Source organism: Pristis pectinata, chromosome 7, assembly GCF_009764475.1.
Source record: "Pristis pectinata isolate sPriPec2 chromosome 7, sPriPec2.1.pri, whole genome shotgun sequence".
Classification (NCBI taxonomy): domain Eukaryota; kingdom Metazoa; phylum Chordata; class Chondrichthyes; order Rhinopristiformes; family Pristidae; genus Pristis; species Pristis pectinata.
In genome coordinates this window covers 61,099,392-61,126,602 of record NC_067411.1, presented here as the reverse complement: position 1 = coordinate 61,126,602, position 27,211 = coordinate 61,099,392, and the positions used below count along the sequence as shown (strand labels likewise).

The window sequence follows — 27,211 nt, the reverse complement described above, 5'->3', positions numbered from 1 at the left end:
TTAACTATTAACGACCAAATTTGAAGTGACTTCCTGAATGAACACCTGCTGTGGATCCATGTTTTGCTCCTATGGCTGAGTTAGATGTAAAGTTTTGCACAATTACAGTCTGTTTGCATTGCCACTTCAGAAACGGGTTTGGGAGTCTTTTTCAATGTAGTTCTTTGGACTGAGACAGATAAGAATCAGGAGCAAAAAAAGAGTGCTCGGTTAATCCTATAAACCGAGAAAAATGGAGAAAAGCAGTAGCATCTGTTTAATTTGGAAATCAATAAAACTCGAGAAAGTCTCAAATGGAACGAATGTGTACGAAACGTTTTTAATTTGTTTATTAATCGTAAGAATATCCGGCATTTTATTGATGGAAAATATTTATGTTTCCCTATAGTATTGAAGATATCTGCATTCTCAATTAGTCTGTTCCTTTTTTTAATTTTCGGAATGTGGGCGTCACTGATGGGCCATCATTTACCGCCCGTTCCTAATTGCCTTGAAGAAAGTGGTGCTGAGCCGCCGCCTTGAACCCTGCAGTCCTTCTGGTGACGGCACCCCCTTGATTCTGCTGAGTTGAGAGTTCTAGGCCTGGACTTTGGGGATTGCAGTTTTGTAAACCAAAAATATCCTCATCGGAATTTTGACTGGATCAAAATCAATTTTATAAACTCTTTAGTACTTTCTAACAAAAACTGTTCATGGAAATCACGCTGATAGTTGTATTTCTTGCAAGGCGATAGTACAAATTAAAGGGCAGAAGAACAGGCGCTGTCCTCCAGCATAGTCTGAGCTGGGTGAAGTACAGCTGTTTGTTAGTTTATACTTCATTGTGATTGTTTCTGATTAAATGAGGGCTCAGTCTCTGTGCCTTTTGCAATAACCTCACATGTTGCATGCCGTTTATGGCATTAATGCACACTGATAATTATTGTCTTCAATGGTGTTCAAAGGTAAAAGTATACTCGCTGTGGCATAACACGCGCAGATTTAAGATGTGTGCAAGGCAATCTCTGTGTAGAAATCCAGTCCATATGACAACGCTTGATGTGCGAGCACAAATTTTACCCGCTTTGATTCATCGTATCTGGCGTCGTTAGTGATATTTTCACACATCGGGCGTTTGTGTGCTACATGTTACACATTTTGGTCAAACAACTTGCAAAAAATGTCAAAAGGGGTATCAATCCAAACAGGTTTATAGTGTCATGGAGTCGTACAGCCTAGAAACAGGCCCTTCGGCCTACCAGGCCCCTGCCACTTGCCTGCATTAATTCCATATCCCTCTATGCCATGCTCATTCAAGTACCTGTCCAAATGCCTCTTAAATGTTGTTACTGTTCCTGCCTCCACCACTTCCTCTGGCAGCTCATTCCATATACCAACTACTCTTTGTGTGATGTCGGATTTCCTTTAAACCTCCTTTCTCTCACCTTAAACCGTGCCCTGCCTAACAGACACTAACTGTCTATCCCTCTTACAATTTTATACAGCTTTATCATGTCACCCCTCAGCCTCCTTCGCCCCAGGGAAGACAAACTCGGCCTATCCAACCTCTCTTGAAAACTCAAGCCCTCCGATCCAGGTAACATCCTTGAGAACCTTCTTATTTTGCACCATTTCCAGCTTCATCAAGTCCTTCTTGTGGTGTGGTGTGGTGACAAAAATGCGCTTAATACTCCAAGTGCAGCCTAACTGACATTTTGTACAACTGTAACATGACCTCCCAACTCCTATACTCAGTGCCTCCTCCAATAAAGTCAAGCAGCCCTTCCTCACCATCCTGTCTACCTGTGTTCCCATTTTCAAGGAACTATGTACTTATACTCTGTTCAACAACACTCCTCAGGGCTCTGCCTTTCATTGTGAACGTCCGGCCTTGAGTTAACTTCTAAAATTTAAAAATTTAATTTAAAAAAATTCCATCTGCCATTCCTTTGCCCACTTTCCCAGTGGATCTAGGCCCTGTTGTAACCTTAGGCAACCTTCTTCACTGTCCACTGTACCACCAATTTTGGTGTCATCTACAAACTTATTAACCATGCCACCCACATTCTCATCCAAATCATTGATATATATGACAAACAACAGAAGACCCAGCACCAATCCCAGCGGGCACACCGCTGGTCACAGGCCTCCAATCTGAAAAACAACCCTCCACTACCACCCTCTGCCTCCTACCACCAAGCCAATGTTATATCCAGCTTTCTAACTCACCCTGGATCCCGTGTGATGTAACCTTCTGGACTAGCCTGCCATGCAGATATAAACCGATAGAGAAAAGGTACATTTGAGCGAATCTGATCCATGGCTCGTCGATTCGCTATTGAATTGAAGATACTGTAAAAATATACAATTAAAAAGTTCCACGTTGTTATGAAATAGTTGGCAGTAATATCTATTGACGTTAACCAGCGATGTAGTTGAGTAGTTCTGAGGTATAGTAATATAAAAATGGATTGATTGGATCTGCCATTGCAGTGTAGCTGGTAACTCAGTGCTTCACTAAAAGAAACACGCGGGGCCTATAAGGGGAGTACAGAACGGAGAGATGACGGAGGAGAGACACAATCTCCATTTATACTCCAGCTGCCGGTCTGTTATGTAGTTATATTATTGAGAAATTCCATTAATCTCTGGATAAGGTTATTGATTCCTTTGGCTAAATTACAGCTTCTGATCCAGAACGTTGTAAGGTACTTCTTGTTTTCACCTTGCTTTATCGGTGCAACAGCAACCCTATACTTTAGAAGCATAGAGTCATACACCAGGGAGACAGATCCCTGGGTCCACCGAGTCATCACCGAACGTCAAGCGTCCATATGCACGAATGTTATTTTATTCTCCTCACTTTTCCATCAATTCCCCCTCAGATTCTACCACTTCTACATATTAGGGGCAATTTGCAGTGGCTAATTTATATTCCAACCTTTAAATGTTTGAGGATGTGGGAGGAAACTGGAGCACCCGGAGGGAAACCACGTAGTCGCAGGGAGAACATGCAACCTCCACACAGACAGCGCCGGTGCCCGGGATCGAACTCAGGTCGCTGGAGCCGTCAGGCAGCAGTGCTAACTGCTGCGGTATTGTGCCGCGCAAGAGGGATTGAGATACTTTGTTTTCGAGACAGTAAAAGTTATAAATCAATGTAGTAATCGGTAAAAGTAATAAAACAAGAGGTAAAAGTGTGAATCGCAGACTGGAAAAAGGCGGAATCGGAAAGATGAATAAAAAGGGAACAAGGGCGTATTTTTGGGGGTGTGAAAAAAGGGAAATTGAGACACGAACCTTCCCCATATCCACCCCAAGCAATCAATTTAAAGTCTTCGCGCTTGTGTGTGTGTGTGGGGGTGTGTGTGTGTGTGTGTGTGTGTGTGTGAGAGAGAGAGAGAGAGAGAGAGAGAGAGAGTGAAATGAATCGGTTTGGAGAATTTAAGCCAAAAAATGCAGCTAAATACGAATTTCTGCCTACACCACTGAAGGGAACAAAAAGGAGGCAAAGAGCAGAGAAGGTGTTACTGGGACTGCGAGAGAGGCCGTCAGAACCTGCTCAGACCCACTTGTGCTGTCTTCGGGTTACAGGCCGGCAGTGTTTGCAGCAAGGCGGAGGATGCGGTGAGATTGGGGCAGGGAGAGCGCAGGGATCAGGGAGAGCATAGAAAGAGGGGAAGAGAAAGAAAACGGGGCGAGGAGAGAGATGTCGGGTGGAAGCGGCCGGAAAAGGAGAGGATGGGGTGAGAATAAAAGTAGAGCTTGACTGAGCCGGTGGGAAATATTGTAGGAGAGGGGAACCTATATTTTGAGGGAGTGGGGAGAAGCGAGGGCGATATTCTGCATGGTATAATTTTGAAAAATCCTTCCACAGAAAACAAGATGAGGTTGGAAGAGTACTCCGGTTGGCGAGCAAGGTTTATTTCCCGGTCGTGGAGGACATTTTAAAGCGGCAGAAGCCTTAATGTTAACATTTTCAGGAGTCTTAACTTTTAACTAACGTCCTCAAAATTCAGCCAGTCGAAACTTGGAATCTGAAGAGGCGTCGATTTAATAGAGGGGATGTCATTTTAATGGCCAATGACTTTTACAGGTCTATCCAGGGGACGTTGTGTGATGGTGTTCAAACATTAAATCATCCTGGCCGACTCCCGCCTGCATTTATAACGGGAACATGAGGGTCACGTGGACAGCTTTACAGAGGGATTAATTCAAGACTGGGGTAACCTAGAAATTGTCAATTTATATTTAAGTGAACATTTTGACCCACTTACCATTTGTAACTTTAAAAATATATACTCTATATTGCGCGCCGTATGAGTCCATTTCGTCATGTTGTCTTGTAATTTAATAAATTGTAATAAATGTGGTGCAATGTCGTGAAAATACGCACAGGCTTTTATTTTTCTCGAATTTTGAGGAATCGAGCGGTTTATGAAAAATCAATCTCTCAGCAAGCTGACAGTAGTGCACTATCTCAGTGCACTGAATTAGTAAACCCTGTGGAGTGCCAGGGATCTTAAGTTGAGATCTGCGCGTTCTATGGGTGGAGGAACGTTTGTAAGCAATAATATTTTAGACAGAAGTTAAAATAGAGATGCACCACCCTCCACATATTATTTAGAACAGGGAAGGTTAAATGTGCTTGCAAGCAAATATTAATAAGTGGAACATAAAGATATAACTGGCGAATAAACTTCACCAGTGTGAAGTCTGACATATTGGTAAGTAAGAATAATGAGGCCGCAGATTACTTGGAGGATACGAATCCACGCCAGGGAAAGAAGCGAATGTATCTTGGAGAGCAAATGCAGAATATAATTAAAGTAGCAAATAATCCTCCAAACAAAAGCTATCGACCCTCGAGTGTTTGATGGAATTGAAAAGTGAAAATATTACATGGTATGGAATCTTTGTTAGACCACACTTAGAATGTAAAATGAAGGTAATCATATTAAATGTAGCTTGCTGAAGCCACACAGGAGCATTTCTGCATCTTCCAGCTCTGGCATTTGCAAGCTTGTCTCCGCTTCACCTTCACTAGAGACTTATTTCCCTTGAATCTCCGTGCTGGACTGTTACCCCTACTGCATTTTTCTTCAACAACGTCCTCCTGAAACCTCTCACCTTACAGCTTGCTTGTCCTCTCGAGTATCCTCTTTGATTACGTTTTTGTACATCCTCCTACAGCTATTCATTGTTTAAAAGACTTGAGAGATTATATTACATCAAAGCTCCATGTTAAACAGGACGTTGGTATTTTTGTAAATGCTGTAATAGAGTGATCTGAGCCAACCCTTATCCGTAACTTGTCTCTGAAACCAGTTTAAACTCGGAGAAACATTGATGTGTGCCAGAAATCGCGGCTATCGAAAGGTTAAGAAAATGATTGATGCACATTTTTTTAGTTAACCGTAAAAAAGAATCTTTACTGTTAGTGCCCACCTAACAAGCTGCCTGTCCAGCTAATGAAATACAAAATTATTGTTGTTTCTTGTCGGAACCAAGCGAAAAGACTTCAGGAGACCACGGGTGTGGAGGTTAATCCGGCTCGTCATCCATCCAGGGGCCGAAGTTTAAATTCCACATGCCAGTTGTAGAATGCAACTTCAATTAACAGTTTGGAACAACTAGCGTTATCACGATCAGCACAAACAAAAAAATACGGGATTGTGGTTAAAAAGCCATCTGGTTCACTAACCCATCCTACTGGCCTACATGTGACTTCAGACCCACAGCTTGTGGTTGATTCTTGGATGACCAAGCAGGCCACTCAATTGCAGGTGATTCTCCACCACCTTCTCAAAGGGACAATTAGGGATGAGCCATAAAAGCTGGCCTTACCTGTGACATCTGGATCCTGGAAAATGAATTCATAACAATGCAAGCAGATTGACCTGGGAGAGGGTGGGGCAGAATGGTTGTAATACTCCAGAATGCTGTATTATTCTTTGACTCTATGACTCTATAAGCCCTGGATGAACGATAGTTTTCTCCAGCTTAATAATGGTAAGTCTAATGCCATCATTTCCAACCACATCACAAATTCCATGGCTTTCAGACTAGCACCAAGACCGTGCTTGACTGATGGTCAGAAAGCCGCTTCCATTCACATCCTTCTTCCACAGCCAAAGCCTCAGCAGCACCACACGTTGCCTTGCAGGTGCCTGCCATGGGAATGACACCCCCTATCAGTGGGTAAATTACCACAATCTTTTCATGAAGCAACTATCTCTTTAATTCTTAAAAAGAATACAGATCCCACTGATTGTGCATTTTATAGACCTATTTCTTTATTGAATGTGGATTCCAAAATTTTTTCCAAAATATTGGCTTCTAGACCAGAAAAGGTACTTCCACAAATTATTTCTGATGACCAAACAGGATTCATTAAGAATCATTATTTGCATTTTAATATTAGGAGGTTAATGGATACTGTATATGCCTCCTCATCTAAAACTCCAGAATGTGTTATCTTGCTAGATGCAGAGAAGGCGTTTGATAGAGTCGAATGGGAATATTTATTCAACACACTTGAGAAATTTAATTTTAGCCCAAATTTTATATCCGTGATCAAATTGATTTACCATACACCTATGGCTTCAATACTTACTAATAATCAGAGATCCCCCTTTTTCAGGCTTTTTTGAGGCATTAGAGAGGGCTGCCCTCTTAAGTCCCTTATTATTTGATATTGCTTTGGAACCCTTGGCAATTGCTTTTCGGGACTCTTCTAACATATTTGGTATCACTCGTGGAAAGGGGACCCATAAGGTATCACTATATGCAGATCACCTGTTACTCTATATCTCTAACCTGGAGAAATCTATCCCTGCAGCATTATCACTGCTTGCTCAGTTCAGTGTTTCCTCTGGTTATAGATTAAATCTTAATAAGACTGTACTTTTTCCATTAAATATGCAAGTCCCAATTTATAGGCAATTACCATTTATATTAGTGACTGATTATTTTACGTATTTGGGTATTAAAATTACCAAGAAGCACAAGGACTTATTCAAAGTTAACTTTTTACCTTTAATTGATCATGTTAAACAATTGTTTACTAAATGGTCCCCATTGTCTCTATAATTGATTGGCCGAATTAATGTGGTTAAGATGAATATTTTACCAAAATTTTTGTATTTATTTCAGGCGGTTCTAACCTTCATTTCGAAATCCTTTTTCGATACTATTGATTCTAAAATTCTTTCATATATATGGCAGAATAAAAACCCAAGGTTAAGTATAAGAAATACTTACAAAAATTAAAAAGGATGGTGGTATGGCTTTGCCTAACCTTAGATTTTACTTTGGGCAATTAATATTAGATATTTAATTTTCTGGGCACAAGATTTAGATGTAATTTAATGTCCTCGATGGGTGTACCTTGAGTATGAATCAGTGCAAGGATTTTCATTAGTTTCTATTTTAGGAGCCTCACTCCCACTTAAATTGAGTAAATAAATGACTAACCCAATAGTTAAACATACAATATGAATATGGTTTCAATTTTGTAAATTTTTTGGATTGAATAAATTTATTTTATCAAGTGCTATTCAATCTATTTTTTTCTTTCAACCATCCAGAATTGATTTAGCCTTTTCTTTATGGAAAATGAAGGGAATAAAATGCTTTTGTGATTTATTCATTGATAACTTTTTTTTTATCTTTTGAACAGCTGTCTAATAAATACAATTTGCCTAGATCACATTTTTTTCAATACTTACAGATTAGAAATATTTTAAAAGTTATTTTACCTTCTTTTCTGATACCATATGAAATTGAAATTACGGAAAGAATCTTAGGTTTTAATCCTTATCAGAAGGGCTTGATAGCAATAATTTATGATCTGATTATGAAAATACGTCTAGAGACACTTGACAAATTAAGAATGAATGGGAAAGAGAACTCCAGATACTTTTACCCACAGAGACATGGAAGAAAATTCTCCAATTAGTTAATACATCTTCAATGTGTGCCAGACCCTCTTTGATACAGTTTAAGGTGGTTCACAGGACCCATATGTCGAAGGACAAGTTAGCCCACTTTTATCACCATATAAATCCTATATGTGACAGATGTAATTCAAAGGGGCTTCCCTGATACATATGTTTTGGTCCTGCCCGCTTTTGGAAAAATATTGGCAAGACATTTTTAACATTACTTCAACTGTATTGAATATTGATTTACAACCTCATCCTATTACTGCAATTTTTGGGTTACCAATGATGGATTCTGGCCATTTATCTGCTTCTGCTTGTCAAATTATTGCTTTTGTTACATTAATGGCCAAGAGATCCATTTTATTTAAATGGAAGGACCCTATACCTCCTACCACATTTCAATGGTTTTCTCAAACTATAACATGTTTAAACTTAGAAAAAATTAAGAGTGGTACTGTTGATCCTTCGCTTAAATTTGAGGAGGTTTGGGGTCCATTTATTCAGTATTTCCATATGATTTTTTTGAATCCTTTTCAATAACCTTTGAATACAGAGGAGTGGAGCTAATGACATAATAATGTTTTTGTTTTAACTGAAGAAATATCAGTCCAGTTTTTTTTTGAAGTGTTTTGGTTTGCTTTTGTTTAATTTTTATTATATTTCATATAATTAAATAGCTTTCAATTTTTTTTGTATCATGCTCACTTAACAAGAGAGCAGGAGGTCCAGATTATATATTTTACTCCTTGTGAGTGTATATATTAACTGTTATTATTGTTGTCCCGATCTCCTCGCACCATGTGTATAATCAGTAATGTTATGTATATTAATTTGAACTAATTTGAAATTTAATAAAAAGATTGAAGAAGAAAAGGAATGACATCAAAAAGGCTCTATGGGGAATGTACAACAATGTGTTTATTCTAGAACATATTTTAAAGCAAGACACTGCTTGGGAAGCCTATTATTAAAGCCACATCTTTCTAGCCCATGCCTATAATTATGATGATAACTATTTCATATTTCTGCCAGTCTCCCAGTGGAAACAGTCTTAAACTCACCTACAACAGTAAGTTGGATTTATATGCTATCATAAGCATAATAATAAAACACTCAAAGCTGCTTCAGAGATTAGTAAGGAAATACATTAAAGCTGAGGTAAAGTAGGATTCATAAGGTAGCGAGACCATGGTGTTGATTATGGAATTCAATCTGATACTGCGACGAGGAATGTGGATGGAATTGTTGGCAAAGCCATGGAATTTGTGATGCGGTTGGAAAGGATGGCATTAGTCTTACCATTATTAAGCTGAAGAAAACTGTGGTTCATCCAGGGCTTATAGAGTCATAGAGTCAAAGAGTAATACAGCACAAAAACAGGCCCTTCAGCCCAACTCATCCGTGCCAATGAGATGCCCATCCAAGCTAGTCCCATTTGCTCACACTTGGCCCATATCCCTCTGAACCTTAATAAATAGCATTCCAAAATAGTGTCTTGCATTTAAAAAAGGTTCCAGAATAAACATGTGGTTCAGCATTCGGTGAGATGTGCAAGCATACCAGGGGGTTGTCCTGACCAGAAAGTCTCCTGTAGCAGGCAAAAAATCCAATGTCACCTCACAGGATCCAAGATATGTGGTTCTTTGATGTGGTTACAACTATGCAGAAACCTGTTTTAATTAAAATTACTAGATAGGGTATTACAGACATTCATTACATTCTTTACATGGCAAAATGCCTTAGAGGTAGGTGTAACAACTTGTCTTAATATTTCACTGGTACAGATCAGCAAAGCACTGAAACTGTAATGTTGCATACCCCTCCCTTGGATTGCTTGATTTCATAGGAAAGCATTATGCACCTCAGAAGTGACAAAGCGTATGAAAAAAAATCTATCAATTCTTAATCAGTTAGTCTGCCAATCTTAACTCATGGCCTTGAAGAACAGCTTCCCAACAAAATCCTTGAAGTGAACAAGATTAAGGTTTTACTTAAGCTTCTTATTTTTTATGAGCAATCGAGAATTGGTATCAAGAGTAGATCAGGGAAAGTCAAGCAAAGCTACATCAATATTTCTTTCTTTCAAAGACAAGCAATAGCATTCAGCTAGCAGAACACAGAACATAGAACTGTACAGCACAGGAACAGGCCCTTTGGCCCACGATGGTGTGCCAAAATAATTAAACTAATAATTAAATGCCTAACTAACCTAATCCCTTCTGCTACACAATGTCCATATCCCTCCAATTTCTATCTATGTGCCTATCTAAGAGCTTCTTGAATGCCGCTATTATATTTGCCTGCACCACCACACCTGGCAGCACATTCCAGGCACCCACCTCTCTCTCTGTAAAAAAAAACCTGCCCCACACATCTCCTTTGAACTTACCCCCTTTAAATGAATGCCCTCTAGTATTAGACATTTCAACCCTGAGCAAAATATACCAATGATCTACTCTATCTATGCCTCTCATAATCTTATAAACCTCAGTCAGATCTCCCCTCAGTGTCCACTGCTCCGGAGAAAACAACTTAAGTTTGTCCAACCTCTCCCTTTAGCACACACCCTCTCATGCAGGCAGCATCCTGGTAAACGTCTTCTGTGCCCTCTCCAAAGCCTCCACATCCTTCCTATAATAGGCTGACCAGAAATGAATACAATACTCCAAATGCGGCCTAACTAGAGTTTAATAAAGCTGCTGCATAACTTCCTGACTCTTGAACTCAATGTCTTGACTAATAAAGGCAAGCACAACATAAGTGCCTTCTTTACCACCCTATCAACCTGTGCAGCCACTTTCAGGGTATTGGTATTGGTTTATTATTGTCACTTGTACCGAGGTACAGTGAAAAACTTGTCTTGCATATTGTTCGTACAGGTCAATTCATTACACAGTGCAGTTACATTGAGTCAGTACAGAGAGCATTGATGTAGTACAGGTAAAAATAATAACAGTACAGAGTAAAGTGTCACAGCTACAGAAAAAGTGCAGTGCAATAAGGTGCAAGGTCACAACAAGGTAGATCATGAGGTCAGAGTCCATCTCATCATCCTATGGACTTGGACCCCAAGATCCCTCTGTACATCAACATTGTTAAGGGTCTTGCCATTAACAGTGTACTGTCCCTTCACATTAGGTGTCCCAAAGTGCAACACCTGACATTTGACTGGATTAAACTCCATCTCTCATTTCTCCACCATATCTGCAACTGATCTATATCCTGTTGTATCCTTTGGCAATCTTTGACACTATCCACGACACCACCAATCTTTGTATCGTCTGCAAATTTACTAAGTAGTAAGTTCTTAATACTACTCAGAGTTCTCAATAAACTCCTAATACTTAAGTAGTATTTGGTGAATGCAATTCTCCATTATTTTGGCAGGTATAGCTGATTTTCACCTGTTTGTTAAATCTGATAATCTCACCTGAAAGATACTGGCCAATCAACATTAGTCTGAGTGAGGTTCATTTCCACATCACTTTTGCAGTTACAGAATTGCTTTCTGAGTAATAATAAAGCCAAAAGTGCAAGGCTTCAAAGAACATAGGCAATAGCTGTCTCAGCAAGTAGAACATTGGTTTTCTGACTGATGGCTCAATTTCTTTCTTGAATGCATACTTAATAAATAAGATTACTTTTCTTGGAATCCGATGATGAAATTCAGAGTTGGGTTACCTCGGTGAAAACTCAATGTTGCTTATTCACACTTTATCAAAAAGTAAAAGAAGTTGTGTTGTTTGGCCTGCTAAGACTTGATGCCATATTTTCTGATGAGTGCAGTATAATAGAAACTGTAGAAATAGACTACATTATAATGAATGTTTCCTTAAATTTACAATCAAAAATAGAACTTTCACCTTTACAGCCAATTCATTTGTTCATGGGCCACTACAGACATGAGATCATTCTAATATTTGAAGTATTGCATTTTCAGAAATTTTGGCTCAGAAGTTCAATTGTGTGCTGGAATAGCAACATGCATGCAGCCAGTGTCAGGAGACACAATACACTCCAAATGCTGGAATCTGGAGCAAAAAGCAAACTGCTAAAAGAACTTAGTGGGTCAAGTAGTATTGTGGTGGCAGAGGGATGATCGATGTTTTGGGTCCAGACCCTGCATCAGGACTGAGAGTGTAGAGGGAAGATAGCCAATATAAAGAGGTGAGAAGGAATGGTGAGACAGAGACTGGAAGGCGATAGGTGGAACTAGATGGGGGAGGGGGAATTATTGACAGGTGGAGCCAGGCGGGGAGGAAGAAGGGGACTGTTGAGACAGAGGCTGTTATATGATAGGTGAAAACAGAAGAAATAGGCAAATAGAGCTGTGGGGGGTGAGGTGGAGAGGGAAAGGGAGAGACAGAGGTTAATAGGTGTTGTCTCTACCCTTCCTCCCTCCTATCCCCCACCCAGCTCTATATGCCTAATTTTATCTTATATTTCCACCTATCACCTACCAGCTCCTGTCTCACCCTTCCCTCTCACATCTACATACTAGCTATCTACCGTCTACACTCAGTCCTGATGCAGGGCTTGACCTGAAATGTTGACTATCCCTTTGCATCCATGGATGCTGTTTGACCCTCTGAATTCTTCCAGCAGTTTGTTTTTTGCAACCAGTGTCAGTTTAGCATGGTGCAGTGCATGTCCGACACAATTGTAGGATATAGTCTGCCCCAATGTCTTTTATCATATGAGCACTCATGCACTAGATGTAATTTCAAGGGTCATGAGGAACAGCAAAATATAGAAAGTGCTGATTGATGCCATTGCTGCCCCTGTAAAAGGAAGGTGTGCATTGTCTCCATCCATTGGTGGAAGACATTGTATGCCATGAAAGATTGCTGCAAGAATTAATAGAGCAGAGTTGGTTCTAGGAACATAGATTTTCTAATGTCAACCTTGAGGTATTGGTCAAAGAGGTTGAATTGAGAGCAGAGCACCTCAGTGTCTAAGGGTTTGGGAAGCCTTCCAGGTGCAGGGACAGAACATGCTGAAGGTGCCTATTGCCAGGAATGAGAGAAATCTAGGACCAAATACTGTGATGTTAATATGTAGAAATAATAACTTTACATGCAAGGTCAAGGTCAATAAATACATCAGTAAATCCCATCCCAACAACTACATCATACACTAATCCATTGCTCCATGATGTATATATCTATTGGTCATTTAACAATAATCTGGAGCCATCATTGCTTGTTATCCAGCAATCACATGTCCTACCATGGCCTCATGCTTTTACCACCAATCTAACACACATTTATAAATTTCACAAGTTATACACTCTATGCTATTGAACCAAGACAAACACATCAGTCATACACATTATAACACACTCATTATTCTCTCTTTCTTGCAGAAGAAAGTGTCATTCAACTATTTCCAGCCATAATAGTCTGATCTCAACCAGTCCACAGACTCAGTGATCCTGAGGAACGGGTGTTCTCAGTCTTTGGACAAGCACTAGTCTTTGGGTTGTGGCCATGCAGAGATTGTTGATGATAATTGTTTATACAGATATAACCTTTCTTCTCTCTTCCTATTTCTCCTCCTCCCACAATCTCTTCTGGTTTGCAAAGTGATGATGATTGAAGATGATTTAAAGCCTTTCTTCCCTTCTTCCTCAGGCCTCCACAGCCAATGATACCTTGCCCTTGGGTCACAGTCATGGTGGTGACCAACAGGACCACTTTCTGGAATAAAATGCTACCCTTCATCTCAGCTTCAAATGTTGAAAGTAAATTCAATACAACTTCACAGTCCTGTTCGGCAGAATGACCTCACTTCCAATTCAATCTCCAACAAACCTGCGAATAATTGAGCATCCATTTAAGTAGTGTGAATGAGAGGGTACCTCCTGCTGCTCACACTTGCCTTCTTATGTGCCATTCATACATTGCATTAGGTTTTGAGCTTGTGGGCAGCATAGTTATTGACCCTCTTGTGTTTGTATTCTCAACCCTCAAGGTCCTTTATTTCATGTGCAACTCCAACTTTTGCTTGGTTAATGTCTTACTTTTTGCCTTTTTCCCATTATTTATTCTCACTTGAAGGGTGGGGCTGAAGGCATATGTCAGATTCCTAAACAAAAAGGAGTACATGTAACTGGGGAAAAAAAAAATCACCATGATGAGGATCCTGGTTGAAATGTTTTAATTAGTGTGAGTGCCAGAGGTTAGGAATTAGCAGGGTGGTGAAGGATTGATCTGGGTTGCAGGTTGTTAATCAATTAGCAGTTCTTTTGGGATCAAATGTTGTGTTAAATCATTGGGATTTACTTACTTTTAGTTACATAGAAGGAGGCCATACAGTATGTTGGGTCCATGCCAGCTCCCAGCAGAGCAATCACATCAGTCCCATTCCCCTCTCCTTTTTCTCTCCCCTTATCTGTCGCTATCTATCACCCACCAGTCACTGTCTCCCAATTGCACCCCCCCCCCCCACCTGGCTCCAATTGCCCATCATCCCCCTTCTCACCTGGTTCCACCTATCACCTGACAGCCCCTGTCTCACCTTCCCTCTCACTTTTTTATACTGGCTATCTCCCCTTTACACTCTCAGTCCTGATGCAGGGTCTCAACCCAAAATGTTGACCATTCCTCTGCCTCCAAGATGCTGCCTGACCCACTGAGTTATTCTAGAAGTTTGTTCTTTGCTCTAGATTCCAGCATCTGTAGTCTCTTGTCATTGTGCAATCCTTGTTTGTTTGAAGACTAGAGTTATGTGAAGCTTAACTTTGCTTAGGCGATGATTGTCATTAGGATTAGTTCCGGGTTAGATTTTACACTGTCTAATTTGTAGGGCAAGCATAAAAAAACTGTATTAAGATTTGATGACTCCAACTGCCTAACTTGCACAGCTATGGCGTGTATGTGCACAGTGTGCATTTAACTACAAAATTCAATTTCATAAATATAAAGAGGCATTCTACAATGCTGTTAAAATTCCCAGTCAAAATTCTAATCAAATCAGGACCTGCAGTCCCAAATAAAATTCTCTGCAGAATCAAATTTCTAGGTACTGTCCCACAGATAAGATGTTAAATTCATATTCCGTCTGCCTGCACTATGGATGTAAAAGGTCACATGATATGTTTTGACTGAAGGTTTATTGTCTCTTGACCAAATTTTTCCTTCAATCAACACTACAAAAAGCCATTAATCTGGTCATTATCTAATTTAGTGTTTGTATAACTATGCTGTATGCAAATTTATTGCTGTATATGCCCTCAGGAAATGAGTAAACTTTAACTAGCTCTTTACAAGGGCATGACATAAATCCAAATTCTTTCTTCCTCTATGCATGGCAACGTCAAAAGATAAGGACAGATGTAAGATTCCCCGCGCCCCCACCACCAATTGTTCTTAAAGCATTAACTGCTCCCCCTTTAAAAAGTGTCATAATATACTCACTGTATTATCTAGATATCACTATTTTATCTGATGATTAATCTGGAGAAATTGCATACCAAACAAAAGTTTCATCAATTTACACACTTCAATGTCACAAGAAGTTACAGAATGAGTAAAATATAACCCATGCTAAAACATAGCTGACCTGTGGTTTGTACATACTGAATCTACAAATGCTGAAGCTATGCGATCATAATGTGAAACTGTCACTTCTCACAATCACAAGATGCCCCGTAAGATTGGTATCGCAATTCTAACTAGAATGTAGAGGAATATCATGTTTATGGTTTGGGAATGGTAATTATTTATGTCATAATATTTGGTATTTGACACAGAATCATGTAGCTTTTGAACAGAATATAAATATCACTTGCATTAAACAAATTACATTTATCCCTGGTTTGTTCTCATTGAGTTGTTCCTTTTTCACATTTCCAGTTCTGATGAAGGGTCTTTGACCTGAATCTTTGACCCTGAGTCCCTCTCACTGGTGTGGCTAAATGGGTTCCTAAAGAAATATCAAACTAAACAAAAATGCTACCAGTTTGTACATGTGAGAAGATCCTTACTTTCTTTTTTTGGTAACGTTGGACAAGAAAATCCACTGGATCATTCTTTCCAATCACATTTTTCTGAGTTCTTGTATATATTGGTCTTTATGAAATTTCATGGGGCAGTCTATGTAGATTGCAGAACAGGTTTATCAGATTTCAATACTGCACTGCTTTTTGACACAAAAATTCGACCTGCCTACTCTGTAATGCAGTGCTACTGAACACAAATTACTTAATATATTTTCAAAATATATCTTAAGTGCTCAAAACACATAAGACCAAGGTAAATATTTTAAAGCTGGTTTTAATTAATTTATCAGAGATAGTAATATAATTTTACATTGAAATATAAGATGGCAGAAATATTAATTACTCTGCTTCAGTAGTATTCACGAGGGAGACAAATCAGGTGGATGTGATATCAGAAGGTGAAATTAGAGAAATTTAACTAGATTTAATATAAAAAGGAGCCTTACTGAATAAATGTACCAGGCTCAAAGTGGATACAGATCCCTGCTGTATATGGATTACATCACATTATGAAAAGAATTTAGGTAAGAAACTGCAAAGTGATAGTCCACGTATTTAGTAATTCTTAATAGAAAGGAGTTGTGCAGAAGACCAATCTAATACCTTTATTAATAAAGGAGACAGATGTGTAATACATTAAAGATATCAGCTTAACATTGACAACAGGTAAAATCATGGTTTCCCTGTTACAAGCAAAAACAGAAAATGTTGGAGAAATGTAGAAGGCTAAAGCCAGAGAGGCCAGAGAGGGAATGTGACAGATGACTGAAAGCAAAGGGTTCCTTTGAAAACTGAATAGTGGTGTTCTGTAAAGTGATCACTCAGTCTGTGTTTCTGGAAGTGAAAGGTTGCTTTACTGGGTAACAGCAGGTGGAAAGTGGGGCTCCCTCAAAGATCAGTGTTTGGATGTCCTGTGATTAACAACTGTTGTTCACAATGTATATTAACAATTTAGACTTCTGGATCAAAAGAATGTTTACATTTGTGAATTATGCCAAATTTGGGGTGGGGGACATGTAACAAATTACAAGAATATTTTAATTATTTTGCAGAATGGATATCTAATTGGCATATAAATTTCAACAGAGATATATGTGAAGTAACATATGTTGATAAGTAAAATACAGAGGTCATAAATTGTAAACAAGATTATAAACAGAAGCTTGATTATAAACAGAAGCATGGTTATAAACAGAAGAGGGAAACAAATGTATCTCTGAATGCAAGTACACAAATCACTAGAAGTATCAACACAGATAAATGGAGTATAAAAAAAAGCCAGCTAGGCACAGAGGTTTAATTCTAGATCTAAATGAAAAGTAAAAGAGTTATACTAAATGCAAAGCAAACACTTTGGCTAAACCATCCTGTGTCTGCTTATGGTGAAGAGAAAAACAAGAGGACTTCACTGCTACAGGAGAAAACAGAAGTGCAGCAAATCCAAAATGCAATAATGAATAGCCAGCATGGATTTCAAAAGGAAAATCTTCCTCAACTAACCCCAATGCATATTTTAGAGGTGAAAGAGTGAGTGTATTGTACCAATGCAGTAGATATATTTTATCTAAATAAGGTGCTATATAATAGACAAATAAATAAGTTCACAGCATGTAAAGATGACAAATAGCAAAACGGATAAGTGGTTGCCCTCACGCCAGAGACCAAAGAGTGCAAGCAAAAGGAGAAAAAAAATGCAGATGCTGGAAATCCAAAACAAAACCAGAAAATGCTAAAAACACTCAGGGTGTAAAACAGCATCAGTGGGGAAAGAATCGTGGTCAATGATACTTTGTCGAAACGGGAAAAGTGAGTAAACAAGCATGTTTTAAGTTGTTTAAGAAGAGAATTGATGAAGAAATGTCTGTAAAATGATGGAGACCAAAGTTGCTGAAGTAACTATTACTTGAAACAGCAGCAGATAGAGATGAGAGAGGGAAAAAACAAACAAGAGAAAACTACACCTAGATCTTTGGAAAGAATGAAATAAAAGGGAGTGGTTACCTGAAATTATTAAATATGATATTGAGTTCTGAGGATGCCAATGTGCCCAGACGGAAGATGAGGTGCTGTTCCTGAAGTTTATGTTGGACATCGTTGGAGCAATGAAGGAGGCCAAAAAGGAAATGAGACAGATGACTGAAAGCACAGGGGTCCCTTGAAGACTGAATGGAGTTGTTCTGTTATATGGTCACCCAATGTGCGTCTGTAGATGCAAAAGGCAGCTTCACAGAGTAACGGCGGGTGGAAAATGGGGCTTCCTCAAAGGTCGGTGTTTGTATGTTCCATAATTAACAACTGTTGTTCAGACTTTTTGATCCAAAAGTCCAAATTATGTTTAAGTGTGTGAATTATGCCAAATTTGGAGAGGGAACACAAGAATATTTCAATAAACCTGTAGAATGGATATCCAATTGGTATATGAATTTCAACAGAGATATACGTGAAGTATTCCATTCTGGTAAGAAAACTGCAGAGATCACACACTGAAAATAAGATTATAAACAGAAGCGAGATTATAAACAGAAAAGGTGAACAAAGGTATCTCTGCATGTACACAAATCATTGAAAATCTCAACAGATATCAATAAAGGCATAAAGGAGCCAGAGCACAGTGTTTTGTTCTAGATGTACTTGAAAGACAGCAAAATGTAAATCAGACTCATTTGCTGGACTATTAAGAGGAAAACTGAAGTGTTTCAATATGAGATAGTTACTAAGAAATTCAATGGAAAATTCAGAAGAAGGGACTTGCACAAAGAGAGGTGAGAAAGCGAAACTTCCTTCCACTTGCATATAAGAAGACTCCAGGTAAACACGAAAGGGAGAGAACAATTAACAATGCCAATGGAGTTTGATGAGAAAAAAAGGCAGAATACTCCGGTGGAGGTCAAACGCTGATAAGCGATGGTTGGTTCGACTCAGTGTGTGCTTTTAAAAAAAAATCTCCGGCATTATAGTGATATTTTGAATTTGCTTTATCTTCTGGCAATGTCTTCTCCCTGACTTTGAATGCCTGCCATGGACTCCATTATACCCCATTTATACTTATCACTTATCTTTTGTACAATTATTTGAATCAGCTCCAAGCACCGGAAAATCATAATTCATTTCAATGTGAATTCGGTTGTTGGAACTGAGAGAAATTCATCGTCGGTTGTTGGGCGATTTGGGTGATATCGCGGAAAGAAGAAGAGGACCACATACTCATTTAAAACATCAAAACTCTTCCCGCCTGGACATACGCGGTTTCCAGTCATTAAAATTTTACATTTCTAACTTATATACATATTTACATAACTCAGTCATATCTGGAAGGGTTTGCAGCTTTATTGAGCTGTAACTTAATCGGTTATGATCTGTAAGTCCTCGGCACACTTATAACACGCTTCTCTGTATATGATTAGGTGCACGGCAATAGTTAGTAGTCATAGCTTTTGAACTGTAAACTGGATAAATTGATTCACATGGTTCCGCGACGCATGAAAGCGGGATTTGAACGGGGTTAAGTGAAACAATGAACAAAATAATTCAACAAGATAACCTCATAAATCTTTCGAGGTGTGTGTGACACACAAAGTGGTATTTGGCCGACCATGTTGCCTTCGCGCCGAATATTTCCATTAAATCATTATTAATGATAGCTCTTCGGATTTGAACATTTCACTGTTGTTCCTATCCGTGCCAACTCACTGTGAGTTGACCAAATTTTACTGTGAACTAACATGCCTTCATTACTTTACGGGCGATTCCAGAAATCTGTATGGCATTAATACCTTAAATATTTTCTGATTCGCTTCCCGTACTCTGGGCGGCCGAACAGGTTTGTAGTTCTTAGAACTGTATCAATTTCGCCACTTTTTGTAGAGCTCATCTCATCATATGAGTATGGCAAACGTTAGCACACTAGCTGTGATCTGCCGATTAAAATTTAAATTGAACTTTCTGTCTTGTAATACAGCCATTTGGTTCGAGACGCTGGAAAAGGAGCTAAATATTAAACAAGCAAGCGAATGAAAACATTCTTCGACAACTCGAAATGAAACTTCACAGTTTGAGTGTGTCGTTTTTCGCTTTTTGTCCGATTATTTTCATCACTGGTATTAGTGGGACAGCCCGTAAAATGCTAGTCACCTAACCACAAATGTTTACAGAATGCCGCGACTCTTCACTAATGCACGCTTATCATAACATAGGAAAACGGCTACACTATTATCATGTTCTGAAATCCATTTAGTGGCTTGGATATACCTCTTCCCAGTTCTACATAATTTACTATAGTTAAGCTGTGGGGAAATAAAGTATAAACACACCAAAGGGAATCCTGAACACTGATGTGTAAAAGCATTTGGTCGGATAATTTAAACTCGATACATGGTATAAGGCCCGAACAGCCTTATTTTGTGATAAAATCTTTAATTTAAAAGAACAATTCATTATTTGATCACATTAATTGCGCATACAACTTATACTGCGTTTTATCGTACGAATCCACCCGGTAGTCGTCATGGACAATTAAATTGTGCAATCTAACAGGTTGTTTCTTGTTTACTCCATAGGTGCCAAATGTTGAAATATTTTCAATTTCAATTCCCACTTGCAGATAAACATTGTTTCATTCTAGACTTGCAAATAGTTGGGAGTTGCATCCTCCGCTTGATATGTTCACTGATGTTATCGCCATTGCCAAAACCATTTATTGATTACATCTGCCGTGGGGCTGTGATGCGGACCGTGCATGGTTGCCACTATTGACCAGAATATAATTGTGTGATGTATGCACAGGTATATAATTATATTTATCAGGAACTATTATAGAAGAAAGTCCCTCGGTCAATCAAGCTAATTGGATCAAAATATTGAAAATGCCAAATAAAGCTGTCAAATTATTTTATTGTTTCAGATGCATTAAAGTGACAAAGAACATAAAAACAGAAAATGGTGGAAACACTCAGCAGTTCAGACAGCATCTGTAGAAAGACAAACAGTTAATGTTTCAGATCGAAGAGTATTTGTCTTCGACCTGAATGCTGAGTTAACGCTTTCACCTGAAACCGTGCCTGTTCTTATCTTTCACCTGATGCTCCCTGGCCCGGTGTGTATTTCCAGGATTTTCGCTTTTATTTCAGATTTCCAGCATCTGTTTTTTTTAACACTGCCAAAGTGGACAGCCCAAGTCCTTTTAGTAGGCTTATGTGTGCGCTTAAATGAATAATAAAAGGGAAGTTGTTACATAAAACCTAAACAGTTTGAAAAATGAAACCCCACAATATCACCGTTTAAGAAGTTTAACTTGAAATAATTGCACCCAGCAAGTCACATTGTTAAATTATCAATGAACAAAGGCAACTTATAACAGTGAAAACGGAGATAAAAGTACAGAGATGCCAATCCTGATTATCAATGAACTTAAAATATTCCATTAAAAGTACTCGGAGCCATTTTGAAAGTTATCCACTCGGGTATTGGAAAAATGCATACTTCATAAAGGGAGTCGAGAAATGCAAAGGAAAGGCCAAATAAAAAGCTAGTTGCAACACGCATCCACAGCCAACAGCATTAGATATATTTCTTTAGGAAATTAATGTCATCAATATTTTTATTTAAAAAAATTCTAGTTTCTATCTTCGAGTCAGAAATAGAACATAATGACAAAAACTATCAGTGTAAAAGAAAGTTGCGTTGTATGCAAATCGTACATCTTTTTTTTGCAGAAAGGGGGCGGGTGGGTTCTGGGTTGTTAAGCAAATAAAAATTTTAGAACGGGTAAAATTGGGTGGGGGGTGCAAAGTCATACACGAGAGGAAACAAGCAATTTATTTTCCGGGGGCGTTAAATAAAACACTCATGCTTAATACTTGTGACAAGACTCCGTCTCCCGGCTCCACAGAAAACCCTCCGCCCACCCCCCACTCCAACCACATCTAAGACCCCACTCACGCCCCAGATCGGAATGAACAAATCCATAGCTGGGTTGTGGGTGCCAACCGTATGCAGAAGAGTGAAAGCACGCCAAAGGGTCGTTTTGGGTAGGCGGGATTAAGGCAACTGTTCATTCTGTGCCCCGATCCCCAACAGAGAGAACAAACCCCGACATACAACTGGAAAGGTAATGTTCATTCACTGCGAAACTGCACTTTTGCTAGAGTATAGCGAATAGCATTCTCTTAAAGTCCGAACTTAATACTCAAAATTAATATAAAGGAATTTATTTCAAATATCACTCTCAAAAATAGAAAAAAAATATTCTACACGTGCTGGTTATCGACAGTTAATCTTCTTCCGTGAATGACACGGGCGAGTGAACCACGATACTGAGAATTTATTGCTGTTGAAATTTACACAGGATATTTGCATCTACAAAGTTTGCATGTCCGCATTTGTTTACTGGATGCCCTCCTCACTATCTTCTGAAAACAATTCTCTCAGCGTTCTTATAGCTGGCATTATTTAATGAAGTGAAAATCCAGAAAGACGTATATTTGAACATAATTGATAATGTCTGCGTATTAAAAACTCTGAGACACATGGTCACATTTTTTTTGTTTTCAAACTCGCGATAATCGACATTAATAACCATGGGTCATCTTCCAGATTAAATCGACCCGCAGCCCTTCCATATTAACGCCACCCCAGCAAAGAGTTATGTAATTTGCAGCCCCAGAATTTAGTTTAACCGGTTTAGTCAGTCCTTAAAATTCTTCGTATTATAATTATCTTTCTATTTTGAAACTTTTCCTGTTACTGAAAGTGGATTCTACCGCGAATCTTCATTTATTATAGCGCCTTTCGCGATCTCCGGATATCTTAAAGTGCAAAGGAGTACAGCAGAAGTGTAGTGACCCCTAAACAGTCGGAAAGAGGCACTTGAATGCATGTGCGTTTTAGCCCGTTCAGGACAGGACACTGCCAAACTACCCGTCCAAATCCTTAGAAGGAATAGGTTGGAAAAAGTAAATTGTATGCACTGTTACTATTGCAGAATGGTTGGCGTGGGTGGGAGAGCCCCGATATAAAGGCTTCCCAAATTACAACGCCATCCTGTTTTCTATAATCAGTTCAAACATATCAACACGTTGGCGGAATTCTATGAAATCAATTTAGTAATCTGTATGCATGAAATTAAATCAGTGAACATGATGGTGCAAATAAAAAGAAACCGCTCTGAGCTGCAAAAGGCGCTGGCCGGAAGCTGCTCTAACCTGAGCCAATGCTCCCCTCCCCTCGCCCCCGAGGTTGCGTCGAGCCCGGGGCCGGGTCCACATTCCACTGCCCCCTGCGCCCCTAGTCCCGGCCGGAGCGGACACCTGCTGACGTTAATGAGCAGCTGTCCGAGTGTGCGCGCCGTTAACTCGGAGATCATTGTGACGCTGCAACCGGCCTCCCCGCGGGCTGCGCGTGACACCACTTCTCGCGCGCACGTCGGCCGCCGACACAACGCGCGCGACGCCCGAGGGAGCGCTGCGCAAACGCGCGCCGCTCGGCGGCCGGCCGCAGGGTGCGCAGGCGCGCTGTCGTCGTCCCACCCCCACCAACCCGCGCCCGGCGCCTCCCACTTTTCTCCTCCGAACTCTTGTGACGTCAGCCGGTTTACACGCACAGGCGCGCAGGCAAGTCCGAACACATCGAAGCGGGCAGTGTATCAGTGAGCGTCCCGCAACCCGCGCCCACCCGGGGACCCCCTCCCCTCCTAGGGGGAGCCGGCGAGCGGAGCCTCGTCTCAATCCTTCGCTTCAATGGTATCGCCCCACCTTCCAAAGCTGTTCAAATACTCTGACCAGGGAGACCTGTCCATCGTTGCAAAACAGGTTGGAGGTTGGAAGTGCAGCGAATTTGAATTCACTATTGCTGTTATATTCTAAACAGTATAGAAGGAAAACAAGTTAGCTGGGCACGATGGCTAATATCGACGAACTTACAACGGCGGCAGCCAGCGGGAACATCAACAGGGTGAGAGAATTATTGGACAATGGAGTAGACCCCAATGGTGTCAATAAATATGGCATGACTGCTTTACAGGTACATTTATTATATTTGGTTCAGCCAATGATATTTGTTTCAAGATTTATACGACATGATTATTAATCTATACGTGACGTGTGATTATTCCTTCTTGTTAAGTGCCTCATCACCAGTTTTAATTCGTTTTGCTGATTCAGATTTTGGAACGAAATTTACTGGAGGGGCTGCGATTTTACGGCAAAAGTATATTTTCTTAGTTATCTAATGTAATAATAATGATGTTAAGTCATTTGACTATACAGGAGCATTTGAACGAGACTCGCGCCTTTTTAAAAGAAAAGGAAATAAATAACAGAAAAAAGCTGAACAGAAAAAAACTAAAATCGAAAAGTTATTAATGCTGAATTGCAAATTAATGAAGGAAAAATTGCCACTGTTTAAATAACTGCATTGTAAGGAAACTGTTGTTATCTGTTAATTTAAATATATTTTATAAGGTTATTGTATTTCGATAATTAACTTGGATAGTGAGTAGATATACCAGGTGCTATTTATACAAAAAGCCTACCAAAAACTTGATATGTTGCAAACCTAAACAAAATTGTAATTTGATGAAAACACCCAGCAAGATACAGATTTGTTACTCTTTCCGGCGTTAACTAATGTGCCATATGAAACTATATGTTACAGTGTTACGGTATACTTCACTTCATAATCTTTAATCTTTAATAATTATGTCAAAAAATTCACAGTAAATGCGTATCGCTGAAATATAGTTCTAATTATAATTTAAATAATATATTTTGTTCTTTTTAATGGAAAATGGAATAATGGAAAAATGACAACAAAAACGCACTTAAAAGTAAAAACTTTCCCCTGGCTCGTTAGAGAGTCAGAAAGTTCGATGTCCAGTCACTAAGAGAATGAGGAAGTATCACAGGGCCATGGTGGAGTGCTCTGGGGAAGGTTGCTTTCTATTTCAGATATCATAAAGATATCTTTTCAGATATCAGATATCATAGTTAATGCTCTTACTGCAAATATAATAATTAATCCGCAAATAAATGTCTGCATATGTTATTCTAAGTATCTTGTTTGATTTTTCAAATTCTAAATAATTTTCTTTGTGTATAATTTTTATTTGGAATTTACACATTTCGCAAAAACATGTTTGTCTTTTCTGTAAAATAAATATTTATATTTTAAGTATGTGTGTGCATTCCAAGCAACTTTAACCAGAATAAATATGTCTAAATGATAAAGGTATATAATTATGTTGCCGAATTTCTCTTCGAACTGGGAATGCAGTTTAGGTGCTGCGCTGCATACATGGAAAACAGAAATAAGAAATTATCTCAACATATTTTGATTTCGTTTTGTATCCGAAACGCTCCTCCGGCGCTTTGAATACAATCATTTGTAAGTTTGAGGCAAGTCCTTCTTGTAAATTATGGTTTTTACTCTACCATTAATGCTTTAGGAGATGAAATAACTTTACAACAAAATTAACTTTAGGAAGGAAAACGAAAAAAAAAGAAATAACATGTACCGTACATGTAACATGAAAATTAAACTATTCGAATATTTTTTTTAAAAGGAAGTAACGTAATTAAATTAAATAAATGAGCCTTTTTTGTACTCTTCTGTATCCACGTAGTTCATTTGTATAAAATATACTCATATTATTAGCATGCATTTATTAAAACGGCATTGGAAATTAACATTTAATAGAATGAGGCAAACCATAGAAGCAGATGCTTCCTGACGGCGATATGCTGGGGTTTCATCATATAGATCTGATGACATCATCGACCCGAGACCATAAATCTATTTTTTTCTGCCTGACCAGCTGAATATTTGCAGCATTTTCTATTTCAGTTTTCGATTTAGAGCAATATTTCCTCTCGCTTCCATCTCAGGTAATGAAAATGAGCCGTCCAGATATTTGCCGGCTTCTGCTGAACCGCGGAGCAAATCCCAACGTGCAGGATCGGCATGGCATCGCACTCGTCCACGATCTGGCTCGTGAAGGTCACCTGGACACGTTGACTGTCCTGGTAGAAGAGGGAAATGCTGATATCAATCTTCGAGATGGAAACAATAAACAAGCCATAGACTTGGCGAGAGAAAATAACTATCCTGACATAGTGGACTATCTGCTTCGGCGAAACCAAGCTATTTAAGTGGGTGCCTAACAGTGTATCACTTTTGCTATCTTAGTTCTAGTTTTTAGTAGAAACATTCTTATGACCTCAAACATTTTCAAAATTATTAAGGTCGAAATGTGAAAATTCGGAACGAAAATACTGCAAATATATTATATATTACGCGTTAGTTTATAAAAAAATGAATAAAATATTTAAAATAAAATTTAGAGATTTGTTTATAAATCAATTATTAGCGTTAACATATAGCTGGAGCTAGTGATATCCATAATGTGCCAAAAATTATCACTGCCATCTTTCCTTTTTTATCCCTGTTTCTCTGGCCGGACATCCGACGTTCTACTGCCGAGCCATGAGGAACTGTTTTCGGACTGATGTACTCTTAAGGCAAGTTTTTATATTGGTGGAATTGAGATCTTCTCCCGGTATCCCAAGTGATGGTAGTAACAATCCCGTAGGATTGACTGGACAGGTGGCCGGCTTGGCTGCAGGTATATTCGTTCCGTTGTTAGCTCCAGATACCGCTGACCTCACCTTCATAGAAAATTCCACTAAAATCGAATTGCTCTCAGACTTATTTCATATTGATTTATGCGTTAGAAATGATTGAAACGAGCATCGGAAGAACTTGTACAAATATGTAAAATGCGCAGGGAAATGAAGCGAACTATATTTGTTTAATCATAAATTATAAGAAGAGAATTTTAACCATTATTTTGGTTCTGCAATGTGCGGTTGTAGTGGTGGGAGGGAAGAGGTACCGTATTGATACTTTTTGAGTTTCTCCGCCCTTTTAACTTACAGCCTAGTCTCATGCCTACGGCTTACCCGTTAGAATACAGTGCACTCAACAGGCTACGGAATACATTACTTTTTAAAAATTCTGACAGCTGGGACGGCGACTTAAATGCGAGTTCCAGTTCAGGTTCCGAACAGAATGCGTCTTGATGCAACTGACGTGTAAAAGGGCACAGCAGTTGTTCGTTTCATAACAAAGGTAATATGGCATTTAAAGTTGGACTGGTGGGCACTTCCCGAGTTATTTTGTGGAGAGATTAGCTGGAAGTTATGTCAGTATTTGACAGACGTTTTTAACAATGTTAAGTCTATTATCACTTCGATTGAATGACAATTCTTTCATATAGACGAATGTTCTTTAA

The 27,211-nt window shown here is 39.1% G+C and overlaps 1 protein-coding gene across 2 annotated transcripts in view; it reads left to right on the top strand.

The window, feature by feature from the left end:
- LOC127572619 (cyclin-dependent kinase 4 inhibitor C-like) overlaps positions 1 to 26,194 on the top strand; it is a 52,999-nt gene extending 26,805 nt beyond the window's left edge. The window contains exons 2-3 of one of the 2 annotated variants that reach the window (XM_052020084.1): positions 23,791 to 23,943; positions 25,806 to 26,194. In XM_052020084.1, coding sequence (XP_051876044.1) covers positions 23,821 to 23,943; positions 25,806 to 26,069 — 387 coding nt within the window. In that variant the 5' untranslated portion in view covers positions 23,791 to 23,820 and the 3' untranslated portion in view covers positions 26,070 to 26,194. Of the gene's footprint in view, positions 1 to 23,533; positions 23,944 to 25,805 lie in introns of those variants that run through there. The other variant, XM_052020083.1, reaches the window with a different exon arrangement.
- The last annotated feature ends 1,017 nt before the right edge of the window (positions 26,195 to 27,211 follow it).